Genomic DNA, 13,609 nt, shown 5'->3' on the forward strand with positions numbered 1-13,609 from the left:
AGCGTGCAAGTCGTCTTTGGTCTCGTTTCTTTCGCTAGTTCTGTACTGTTTACAATGACTTTAGGCTGTGTGCACCTTCCCACTTACACATACCAAGCTCCTCCCTCTGCCACTCACAACAAAGACGAGAGATCGCTTCTTCCTATCTGACAAGTGGTTACAACCCGATATTTGCATTTGAGCTTTGGTTCAACAGAAATCGGTCATATGGACACCGAAAAGCATTGAGACATTATTTTTGTGTAATAGAGAAGTTAACCTTTCTAACGATACACTTTTTATGTCTCAACTCAAATTGTGGGCAGAGCAGACACTACTAAAACGGGAGAATCCATTAACATTGATTCTGGAAAATGTAGGCTGTTTGTCAAGCGCGGCATTGCAGTACCACGCACGGCTAGCAGCATTTTAGCCAAATACGGTTATACCAGCTGTCTAGTCTGTTTTATAAATGTTCAAGAAGCATAAAAACACAATTACATAAGGAATTCGCAACTCATTCTCATTCTGTGAAATAAGTTAAGCCACTTGATTTCAACATCTGAACAAAGTGGACAGGCTGTTCAAACAGTTGGAGACAGAAGGGTGTGTTCAAAACAATACAACTGTTCTAAATTGTTAGTTAGCAAAATGGTTTGCTAAACATGGAAAATAAGATTAGCTGGCTACACACTAGCATGTAGGCTTGTGCTTGAGCGAGTGTATGAGACCTGTGTTAATTTTTTATAACGACTGCAACAAGAAGAAGTTAATCATTATTGGTGAATGTGCATTCTGCATGCATTCTGGTAAAAACAAAACTGAAATTTTCAGACTTGAAAGCCAAATCAATGATAATTGCAAAAAAAAGCAGGTTAAAATGTTTTTTATAAACTAAATTAGTGGGTCTTAAGTTGTTGGAGGCTTATATTTTGCCTAGGTAGAATTTCACAAGCCCTGAATTCATTACATTACTTCTGTCTGTCTAAAATGCAGATTTGATCTTTAATTGTACAACAACGCTTATTTAGAGAAAATATACTGTATATCTTGAATCACACAAGTTTGAAGAAGAAAATTTACATGATTTTTAGGCCATATTGCCCAGCCCTTCTAGACGTGACGAAACAAAATGTTCTAAACATGCTCACAACAGATTTAATGCTCAGCACCATTAACCAAACACACATATTGCAGTCTAATACCCCTCCACCACTCTAAGGACATACTGCAGACTATTATATCATATTATTCACTTAGCCTGCACCATTACCTAGCATCAACCATGTGATCTGGGACTAAATATAAACACAGATTTTCCACAAGCTATTGCTGTTCCATCTGAGATTAAACTATATGTTTACCAGAAAAGCACAATTCTCACCACAGGCCCTCCTCTCCGATTGTTAACCAAGTGTTGTAATAAAACATTTAATTTAATTAATTTTAGAATAAGGCTGTAACATAACAAAATGTGGAAAAAGTCAAGGGGGCACTGTATGTAATCTCTGCAAAAAAAATAAACGTTCTCTCACTGTCAACTGTGTTTATTTTCAGAAAACTTTACAAGTGTAAATATCTGTATGTACATAAGATTCAACAACTGAGACAAACTGAACAAGTTCCACAGACATGTGACTAGTAGAAATGGAATAATGTGTCCCTGAACAAAGGGGGGGTCAAAATCAAAAGTAACGTCAGTATCTGGTGTGGCCACCAGCTGCATTAAGTACTGCAGTGCATCTCTTCCTCGTGGACTAAACCAGATTTGCCAGTTCTTGCTGTGAGATGTTACCCCACTCTTCCACCAAGGCACCTAGCCCTCACCCTCCGATCCAACAGGTCCCAGGCATGCTAAATGGGATAGAGATCTGGGCACTCCGCTGGCCGTGGCAGACCACTGACATTCCTGTCTTGCAGGAAATCACGCACAGAACAAGCGGGATGGCTGGTGGCATTGTCATGCTGGAGGGTCATGTCAGGATGAGCCTGCAGGAAGGGTACCACATGAGGGAGGAGGATGTCTTCCCTGTAACGAACAGCATTGAGATTACCTGCAATGACAACAAGCTCAGTCTGATGACACACCGCCCCAGACCATGACGGTCCCTCCACCTCCAAATCGATCCCGCTACAGAGTACAGGCCTCGGTGGAACACTCATTGCTTCGACGATAAACGCGAATCCGACCATCGCCCCTGGTGAGACAAAACCATGACTGGTCAGTGAAGAGCACTTTTTGCTAGTCCTGTCTGGTTCAGCGATGGTGGGTTTGTGCCCATAGGCAACGTTGTTGCCGGTGATGTCTGGTGAGGACCTGCCTTACAACAGGCCTACAAGCCCTCAGTCCAGCCTCCCTCAGCCTATTGCAGACAGTCTGAGCACTGATGGAGGGATTGTGCATTCCTGGTGTAACTCGGGCAGTTGTTGCCATCCTGTCCTGCAGGTGTGATGTTCGGATATACAGATCCTGTGCAGGTGTTGTTACACGTGGTCTGCCACTGCGAGGACGATCAGCTGTCCGTCCTGTCTCCCTGTAGCGCTGTCATAGGCATCTTACAGTACAGACATTGCAATTTATTGCCCGGGCCACATCTGCAATCCTCATGCCTCCTTGCAGCATGCCTAAGGCATGTTCACGCAGATGAGCAGGGACCTTGGTGATCTTTCTTTTGGTGTGTTTCAGAGTCCGTAGAAAGGCCTCTTTAGTGTCCTACGTTTTCATGACTGTGACCTTAATTGCGTACCTTCTGTTAGTGTCCTAACGACCGTTCCACAGGTGCATGTTCATTCATTGTTCATGGTTCATTGAACAAGCATGGGAAACAGAGTTTAAACCCTTTACAATGAAGATCTGTGAAGTTATTTGGATTTTTACAAATTATCTTTGAAAGACAGGGTCCTGAAAAAGGGACGTATTTTTTTGCTGAGTTTATGCATGCATGCATATGTATACGTACACATACACTACCGGTCAAAAGTTTTAGAACACCTACTTATTCAAGGGTTTTTCTTTATTTTCTACATTGTAGAATAATATTCAAGTCATCAAAACTATGAAATAACACATATGGGGTGGGATGCACCAATATGGATTAACTCATAAATTGGGTTAAAAGGTTTATCTATTTTTCTTGTTGCACCAAATGTTAAACCTAGTTAAATGAATCCTAGTGAAATGAAATCCTTCCTATAATTTAAATTTAGTTTTCACTTTAAACCTAGATTAAATTTAAGCCCGTTGCTCAATGAATTAAAAATATATAAATGTAGATTGGAGGTGAATTCTAAACTGAGGTGGTTTAACTGATAATAATTACTGTGGAGAGACCAAAACTAATTCCTAAGAGAATAATTAGACAAGTTGAATCATGTTGAATTTTCTGATAATTAACTAATTATCAGTAGGCTATTCACGTGCCCATTTTGTAAACAATTGAATTGGGGCTTATGATATGCCCAGCCTTGGTACGAATTATGACGTTAAGCAACATGCTGTAAAGGGCCTGATAACATTGTAGTGAAGTAGCATTAACGTTAGTTTTAACATGCATCATAGGCATTGATATTCACCAGTTATTTATGCTTACTAAATAATGGTGGGTCAAGTTGTCGGCCATCGTCATAGGGGTTATAGAGAGGAGCAAACTGCTGGGAAATCTCACATCTATTCTGGGTGATCGGATCAATTCCCTTGACGGAGGCCTCCCTCCGGCTCCGGTCAGAAATAGCTTCTCCTCTGCCGCATTGTTTTTGGCTTTTGCTTGTCAGAACGACAGATTTTTACCTTGTCAGCTCGGGGGATTCAATCTTGCAACCTTACAGTTAACTAGTCCAACGCTCTAACCACCTGCCTCTCATTGCACTCCACGAGGAGACGAGGATGCAGTAAGCCAAGGTAAGTTGCTAGCTAGCATTAAACTTATAAAAAACAATCATAATCACTAGTAAACTACACATGGTTGATGATATTAGTTTATCTATCGTGTCCTGCGCTGCATATAATCGATGCGGTGCGTATTGTTGCTCCAATGTTTACCTAACCATAAACATCAATGCCTTTCTTAAAATCAATACACAGAAGTATATCTTTAAACCTGCATAATTAGCTAAAAGCAATCCAGGTTAGCAGGTAATATTAACTAGGTGAAATTGTGTCACTTCTCGTGTTCATTGCACGCAGATTAGTGTATATGCAACAGTTTGGGCCGCCTAATTTGCCAGAATTTTACATAATTATGACATAACATTGAAGGTTGTGCAATGTAACAGGAATATTTAGACTTATTGATGCCACTCGGAACGGTTCCGTATTTCACGGAAAGAATAAACGTCTTGTTTTCGAGGTGATTGTTTCCGGATTCGGCCATATTAATGACCTAAGGCTGGTATTTCTGTGTGTTATCATGTTATAACTAAGTCTATGATTTGATAGAGCAGTCTGACTGAGCGATGGTAGGCAGCAGCAGGCTCGTAAGCATTCTTTCAAACAGCACTTTCATGCATTTGCCAGAAGCTGTTTATGACTTCAAGCCTATCAACTCCTGAGATGAGCCATTTAGCGGGGTGAGCGCTAACAGCGTTTCAAACGTCACTCGCTCTAAAACTTGAAGTGGTTGGTCGGGCCACGGCTTTTGTGGAGCGATGGGTAACGCTGCTTCGAGGGTGGCTGTTGTCTTTGTGTTCCTGGTTCTTGCCCAGGTAGGAGCGAGGAGAGGGACAGAAGCTATACTGTTACACTGGCAATACTAAAGTGCCTATAAGAACATCCAGTAGTCAAAGGTTAATGAGATACAAATGGTATAGAGGGAAATAGTCCTATAATTCCTATAATAACTACAACCTAAAACTTCTTACCTGGGAATATTGAAGACTCATGTTAAATGGAACCACCAGCTTTCCTATGTTCTCATGTTCTGAGCAAGGAACTTAAGTGTTAGCTTTCTTACATGGCACATATTGAACTTTTACTTTCTTCTCCAACACTTTGTTTTTGCATTATTTAAACCAAATTGAACATTTTCATTATTCGAGGCTAAATTTATTATTTTAAGTTAAAATAAGTGTTCATTCAGTATGGTTGAAATTGTCATTATTACAAATAAATAGGCCGATTAATCGGTATTGGCTTTCTTTGGTCCTCCAATAAATCGGTATCGGCGTTGAAAAATCATAAATCGGTCAACCTCTAATCTATTACGCGAATGCAACCATTCTCTTGCTCATTGTGGACTGACCGGCACCGGACGTCCGTGGACATTGAAATTTGGTCAGTCCGCCACCTGGACGACAGATGTCTGGACAGGCCTTAATTTGGCCGGATCATCTGAACCAATCATATGTTTCACAAGTTTGGACAGTACAGTAGAGCACAGTAAAGAAAATGTATGATAGTTCAGATCAGTACATTGCAGTACAGTAGATCCCAGTTGAGTACAGTAAAGAACAGTAGTATATAGCACGCTAGAGTATAGTTCAGTACAGTACACAGATCATACTAGAGTTGAGTACACTATAAATGGGGGGGGTTGATACAGTTAGAAGTCGGGGTATTATCTTGACAATATCATATTGTATCATTATGCATTAGTTGGCCTTCACCTAAACCAAAATACCAGTATTGTCCCTTCTTTTCAAATTAGGTAGGCAATATGTTTTCAGCACATTTATTTCCATGACTGATCAAAATGAATTTTCTCATGGCTCTCTCTTGCTCCTCTGCAGCAGACATATGGTGAGCAATATGTTTCGAGCCTCGAATCACAATACATATAGAAATGTGAGAATTGCAATACAGATCGTATCGGCACCTAAGAATTTTGATAATATCATATTGTGAGGTCCGTGACAATTCCCAGTCCTATACTGAACTTTACTGTACTCTTTTATGTCCAAATTTGTGAAACAGACAAATATGATTGGTTCAGATTTGGTCCGGTACAACCAAATTTGGTCTTGTTTGTTAAATCCACTTCACTTACAATAACCAAAATGTAAAAAAATTCAAACTCAAGGTGTCACGTCATAGCTGACATCCCATTCTTTCAGCAGACATATTTAATCCTAATTCGGAGCAGATTTTTAACACAGTTTTGGAAGCGTGGTCACAAATTGAGAGAATTTACCAAAATTCTGTTACCAAACTTCGCACCTGCAAAGTTCCTCCAACAAATGTGTCTTTGTAAAAAATAAATCTGCGTACATTTTCAATGTAGTTCTTGTGCATAGAGTTGTATGGTTTGTTAAACTTTGAAATCAATGGTTGTTTGGGCATACATTTCAAGTGAAAAATCTGAGTCTCAGCACAATCCCGTAACTGTGGAATTGCCCATATAGTTATTTTAAAAAGTATACACTAACCCTACAATAGGCCTAGTTATAACAAACATGTAGCCAATCAAATGTCTTTCAACAACATCTACACCAGGCCTGGGCAATTATTTTCCATGGAGGGCCACATTAGTATATATTCTAGCCATCGCGGGCCAGAATCATATGACAGGATTCTACATCATGTGTATGACTGTGTTGGCAGATATATCTACTGTAAATCACATCCAGATATGCTACCGATTTAACTTTTTTTTTAACATGGGAGCGTCATCCACATTGAAGGTGAAAGGAGAGGAAACCAACAGCATGTCATTTTCTAACACTTTGAAATCCTCAAAATGAACACACAGAAGCGATGTTTACTTCTCCCACTGGTCATCTGATAGGGAACAGACTAGTAGTGTCAGAAGGTGTGTGGGATAGTTGGCTTCTACTTGGCGGGTCAGGAGAAGTAATTTTCCCTTGAAGGCTTTGACAAGGCTGTACATCTGATATGCAAAAAGGCCCTTCCCTTGTAGTTTGGAATTCAGTTCATTCATGAGGCCAAGATGTCCACGGTGAAGGCAAAAATCGGCCAACCATTCTTAATCTTGCTGTTGAGGGGAATCCACATATTTTCCTTTCACTTGTAAAAACTCACCAATCTCAGACTCCAGGTCACACACCCTTTTAAGCACCTTTCCGAAACTCAGCCATCTCTCGTTTGTGTAGATGGGAGATCTACATGACCCAACTCTGTCTCTTCAAAAGGTGAGACAAACTGCCTGTGGTTTAAAGATTTTGCTCTTATGAAGTTCACCAGTGACTGTATCCACAACATGGCTCATTTTCAGAAAACCTTTACAGAACACCTCCTGATCAATAATGCAATGCAGGAAAACATTCCTATCTATGTTCAGCTCAGCTACATGATCTTGCATTCTTTGCAAAAGGCCAACGTTTTTTCCTGTCAAGTTTGGGCACCCATCAGTGGTCACACTGGATAAACTTCTCCAAACTCAGTCCCAGCTTGCCACATTCTTATTAACCTCCTCCAATAAATATTTCCCTGTGGTTGTGGTCTTCATTGACTGCATTGAAGCAAGCTCCTCTGTAATTTCAAAGTCTGGGGTTATGCCTCGTAAGAATATCAACAACTGTGCCATGTCAAGTGCATCACTGCTCTCATCCAGGGCCAAGGAGAAATCCTTTACCTTGTCTTTCACCTGTTGTTCCATATTCTCTGCGATGTCCTCAACACGCCGTGTCATTGTTCATCTTGACAGGGAAACATTTTCAAACAGCTCTTTCTTGTTTCTTGAGTCAATTAAGTATTCATTCATGAATTAGCGAATGGTTTGCTATGTTCAGCAATTTTATTGGACAGTACATAGCTACCTCTTGCAATTCCATGATTTGCTGAATGCAGTTTTGTGAAAAGTCCTTGCTGCTTTTGCAACTGAGAAAGCAACTATTTCGATGCACTTTCCCTCTGCTCAGAAGACATATTCCTATATTTCTCTGCATGCTTCGTCTGGAAGTGTCGGGACAAGTTGTAGTCTTTCAAGACAGCGATGCTCAATAAAGAAATATTTCGATGTCCACTCTTGCTGGAAGACCCTACATTGATGGTCTACTTTCCTTTTCTTGTGTAGACTAGGCCCGGGCCGGATTCAGCACCAAGGACAGCAATCGTAATTCTTGCGATTTGACAGTTAGGTCCAACAGATGAAAGTGTAAGATGCTATTATTTTACAAAATGATCAAGGAAAAACAATAACTGGATGTCCCTGAACATACTTCCTACAGTCACCGACACCTTTCATTCAATGGGAATCGTACATAGGCCTACTGAGTCCAAACTTTTCACAGAAGCTGCATGGACAAAAATAGTGTCCAATAAAGAAAAAAAAAGAGGAATGTCTTGACAGTTTTGCTGATTTTCCCATTTTAATAAAACAATACCAATTAGGCTACCGTGCGCCTCCGCTGGTAAAAATCGATGCCATAACCAATTACGTTACTGCTAAGACAAGCTTTTGGTGTGTCTTAAATATCACCAGTAGCGCTGCTTGAAATTGGCACACATTAAGGACACACCTCAAATATTTCCACCCCTCAGCGCAAGCGAGCTGATCTAAGGCAGGTAAATTACCAATCCTGTCACCAGGGTTGGAAAAAAGCAGAGCGCTGGATTTTATAAGTCTAAATTTCGAAAAGAGTGCGCGTTTGACACCAGTACCGCCTTAACATCAGCTGATCCCCTAATGTTAGATTCTGCCAAATAGGTCACAAAACACCACAACTTGTGATCTCAACACAAAGCCTGTATTTGTTTCATTCGTGTCATTTTTTTTAAACAACACGAACAACTTACAGTCAAAAGAGTCCATCCAAATGCCCAAATTCAACGTCTGGAGTCTGGAAAAACATTTAACGTTTCAATGTCACTGCACACAACTGCACGCCCACTAAAAACATGCCCAGTGTTTACTAGCTGAATGTACATTATGGCTCACATTAAAAGTATGTTCTAAAAACAATAGCCTACTATCCATAAGTCACCCAAACTCAGCAGTCATGACAGGCAGTCTAATAATAGCCAGAGTGAAAAAACCCTTAGCGGGAGAGAGGCTCTTAAAAATGTTGACACAACACTGAAAGTGATACAAGGTGTTTGGAGATGTAGCGCTCATATAAAAAGGTCAGTATTAACACAGTAATTATACCAGTAGATTTTGTTTAAATACAGCTCTTATTCCTAACTGGGCTTACTTTGCAATTCTGTTCCAACCCATCCAATTGTCATTGCACTGCTTACACTGTACTTAGGGTTAGGGCGAGGGTCCGTGGTACTCCATAGTTATTGCAATTTACTTAAAGGAAATACACAGTAATAAGAACATGGTAATGTAAAAAGTGTTAAAGATTATATTGGATGCTGAAGTTGTAGGAGCAGCCAAAGCAAAGACCATAATAAGTCGTTTGCCAAATATGCCTCTATGATCATCAAATGGTGGTGAAAATTATGAACCAGCAGCTATTAGAAGGGAACTAGGATAGAAACCGGTTTATTGAACACAGCATGAGAAACTTCAACAAAACTCGAATTCAAATAATCTACAGTCTACTCCAACAACATGTCGGTTTCACTTTGTACAGCTTTACTATGATTTGTCTACAGGCTATACCTGTCAAGAAAAGGATTCCAAATCCTTCTCACTGGACCCATACAGAATAGCAGATACAGTGCCTTCAGAAAGTATTCATAGCCCTTGACATATTCCACATTTTGTGGTGTTACAGCCGGAATTCAAAATGGAAGAAATATAAAAATGAACAACAAATGTAAAACACAACAATTTCATATAATGAAATCAGTCAATATAAATAAATGCATTAGGCTATAATCTATGGATTTCACATGACTGAGAATACAGCTATGCATCCATTGGTCAGATTCCTTCAAAAAATTATAATAAAGTAGGGGCGTGGCTCAGAAAACCAGTCAGTATCTGGTGTGACAATTTTACTCATGCAGCACAACACATCTCCCTCGCATAGAGTTGATCAGGCTGTTGATTGTGGCCTGTGGAATGTTGTCCCACTCCTCTTCAACGGCTGTGCAAAGTTGCTGGATATAGGCTTGAACTGGAACATGCTGTCGTACACATTGATCCAGAGCATCCCAAACATGTTCAACGGGTGACATGTCTGGCGAGTATGCAGGCCATGGAAGAACTGGGACATTATCAGCTTCCAAATATTTTACAGATCCTTGCGACATGGGGCTATGCGTTATGTTGAAACAGGAGGTGATGGCAGCGCATGAATGGCACGTCAATGGGCCTCAGGATCTCGTCACAGTATCTCTGTGCATTCAAATTGTCATTGATAAAGTGCACTTGTGTTCATTGTCCATAGCTTATGCCTGCCCATACCATAACCCCACCATGGGGCACTGTTCACAACGTTGACATCAGCAAACCGTACACCCACACGAAGCAATATACCCGGTACAGTTGAAACCGGGATTCATCCGTGAAGAGCACACTTATGACATGCCAGCGGCCATTGAAGGTGAACATTTGCCCACTGAAGTCGGTTACGACACCGAACTGCAGTCAAGTCAAAACCCTGGTGAGAATGGCAAGCAAACAGATGAAATTCCCTGAGACAATTTCTACAAACAGTCATCAACTATTTGGTTCTGCAAACCCACTGTTTCATCAGCTTTCTGGGTGGCTGGTCTCAAACGATTCTGCAGGTGAAGAACCCTGATGTGGAGGTCCTGGGTTGGCGCAGTTACACGTGGTCTGCGGTTGTATTCTCAAAAACGATGTCGGAGGTGGCTTATGGTAGAGAAATTAACATTAAATTCTTTGGCAACAGCTCTGTTGGACATTCCTGCATACTCCCTCAAAACATGACTTCTGTGGCATTGTGTTTGTTGTGTGACAAAACTGCACATTTGTGCACCTGTGTAATGATCATTCTGTTTTTTTAGCTTCTTGATATGCCACACCTGTCAGATGGATTAACTTGACGAAGACGAAATGTTCACTAACAGGGATGTAAACAAATTTATGCACAAAATTTGAGAGAGAAAAAATACATTTTTGCAAATGTATTGAAAATTAAAACACTGAAATGTCATTTACATAAGTATTCACACTCCTGAGTCAATATGTTAGAATCTCCTTTGGCAGCAATTACAGCTGTGAATCTTTCTGGGTAAGTCCAAGAGCTTTGCACACCTGGATTGTACAATATTTGCACTTTATTCATTTTTTAAATTCTTCATGCTCTGTCAAGTTGGTTGTTGATCATTGCTAGACAGCCATTTAAGTCTTTTTAAAGATTTTTAAGACAATTTAATTCAAAACTCAGGAACATTCCCTCAGGAACATTCAATGTCTTCTTGGTAACTTACCCCAGTGTATATTTTTCCATGTGTTTTAGGTTATTAGCCTGCTGAAAGGTGATTTGTCTCCCAGTGTCTGTTGGAAAGCAGACTGAACAAGTATAAACTAGTCCTATGAAGTGGTACTCTGCGATGTGTTGGATTTGCCCCAAACATAACGCTTTGTATTCAAGTTAATTTCTTTGCCACATTTTTTGCAAACAGGATGCATATGTTGGAATATTTTTATTGTGGAGTAACTATAATGTTGTTGATCTATTTTCAGGTCTCTCCTATCAGACATTAAACTCTATTTCAAGGTCACTATTGGCCTCATGGTGAAATCCGGTTTCCTTCTTCGCCGGCAACCGAGTTAGGAAGGATGCCTGTATTGATACACCATCCCAAGTGTAATTAATAACAACTTCACCATGCTAAAAGGGATATTCAATGCTTTAATTATTTTTACCCATCTACCAATAGGTGCCCTTTTTGCAAGGTATTGGAAAACCTCCCTGGTCTTTGTGGTTAAACCTGTGTTTTAAAATCACTGCTCGACTGAAGAACCTTATAGATACATTATATGTGTGGGCTACAGAGATGAGGTAGTCATTAAAAAACTAATGTTAGATACTATATTATTGCACACTTATGTGATTTGTTAAGCACAATTTTACTCCTGAAGGTATTTAGGTTTGTCTTAACAAAGGGGTTGAATAGTTAGACCCAAGACATCTCAGCTTTTCATTTAATTAATTTGTGAACACTTCTAAAAACGTCATTATTTGACATTATGGGTTATTGTGTGTAGACCAGTGACACAAAATATCAATTTAATACATTTTTAATTCAGGCTGTAACAATTTGGAAAAAGTAAATGGGTGTGAAAACTTTCTGAAGGCAATGTATATGTTGCCCATCTGAATGCATGAGAAAAATGTATTATGGATAAACATTTACAACAACAACAAAAAACAGACCTATATCTGTATTAAAAATATGTATATATATTTTTTTTTACAAAATGTGGACTTCTATGAGAATTTAAAGCCCCTAGGTGAAAGTCAAAACAGGCACGCTAAATCTCCGCCTCCACTCCTTAGCTATGTCACAATAATGTTTTCAAGTAGTCTAGGCCATGATGGTAGACTACTGCTACCATTTTACAGCAAGCTGCAAGACAGAATGAACAAATCGTGGTTTCCCCCAAATCACTGCAATGATAGAGGCTACAAACATGATCAATCTTGATGGCTAAAGAGGCCCAGGCTGTGGTTGTGCTCATACGTGAAGTAAGGTAGGTTACTTACGACGCTATAATAAAGACTACCTGACATATTGAGGGCCCAGGGAAGACAAATTGAAAGCGGCATTGTTGAATACATTGTAACCAACAAATGAGGACAACATTCACATTAGTTACAAAGAAATAGTGCAGCAGACACCATGTTTCAAGCTGTCGCAGGCGCAGCAACTCACATCTTCAAAGAGCGATCCAACGTTGGCTGTCACGAGCAGTATTCCCGAGCCTGCTGTCACCTTCCCCGCCATAACTCTTTCAGAATCAAAAGTGTACCGGACTTTGACTGTTTTAGAATTTAAAGTAACACAAGTCGTTAAAGGTTTAAGGAGGCAGATTCGGTTAAAATACAGAGGAAAATACTGCAGCCAGGTTTGTGACCGCTCTGCTCGCTCATACTAGCAAGGCTCGTGCATCTAGTTGCTTGCTGAAGGTCTGCTGATGTTTTGCCTACTTTTTCACATTAACAGCCATCGTAAAAGTTTCCGTTTTAATCCATAGCGACTGCTGGCCTCTGGTTCATTTCAACGTGGAGTGTTTTTCCCTGGCTTTTGCAGTGAAAAAGTCTCACTCGTAAGCCGCGACTCAGTCAGGACCATTGCCTTGATTGTTTAGAGAGGATAGGCTAGAGTCCTTCACTGTCCTGACGTCACCAAGCGAATGGAAAGATGGAGCTTTTTTAAAAGGGCAACGCACCACTAGACACGCCGAGCAAGAGATTGCCTTTCAGAGCGCTTGCATAGGCCACTTGACTTGTTGTTGCTCAATAAAAACAATTCACCTAAAATGGGAAGAATATAACTGTCCTACCTAAACAATTTAATGCCCTATGTATGAAGCTTCTGTCATGACAATCATAACAAAGACAACATAGACATGTTATTACTAACCTGCTGTAGTGACACAGAAGCTACATGATAGAAAACTGATGGTAAGCTAATTAGCAAGATGAAAGCACTATAGTCAACACCTTACCTAAAAACGGGGTTGTTAGAAATTGCAAGCAATTGGTGTTGCAGCTGCAGTGTGCTTGATTCAGTGTAGGAGATATGAATGGCCTACATACATTTTTATTGCAGATTACACTATCTTTAATGTTCTTTTCTAAACCAGTA

The 13,609-nt window shown here is 40.1% G+C and overlaps 1 protein-coding gene across 2 annotated transcripts in view; it reads right to left on the reverse strand.

Annotated features, from left to right (window-relative positions):
• The window catches only part of LOC124038148 (inositol polyphosphate-5-phosphatase A-like), a 227,975-nt gene extending 214,836 nt beyond the window's left edge, over window positions 1–13,139 (reverse strand). Inside the window, exon 1 of one of the 2 annotated variants that reach the window (XM_046353658.1) lies at window positions 12,674–13,139. In XM_046353658.1, coding sequence (XP_046209614.1) covers window positions 12,674–12,745 — 72 coding nt within the window. In that variant the 5' untranslated portion in view covers window positions 12,746–13,139. The remainder of the gene's footprint in view (window positions 1–12,673) is intronic. The other variant, XM_046353657.1, reaches the window with a different exon arrangement.
• Between the last annotated feature and the right edge of the window lie 470 nt (window positions 13,140–13,609).

Source organism: Oncorhynchus gorbuscha, linkage group LG06 (assembly GCF_021184085.1).
Source record: "Oncorhynchus gorbuscha isolate QuinsamMale2020 ecotype Even-year linkage group LG06, OgorEven_v1.0, whole genome shotgun sequence".
NCBI classification, from domain to species: Eukaryota; Metazoa; Chordata; class Actinopteri; order Salmoniformes; family Salmonidae; genus Oncorhynchus; species Oncorhynchus gorbuscha.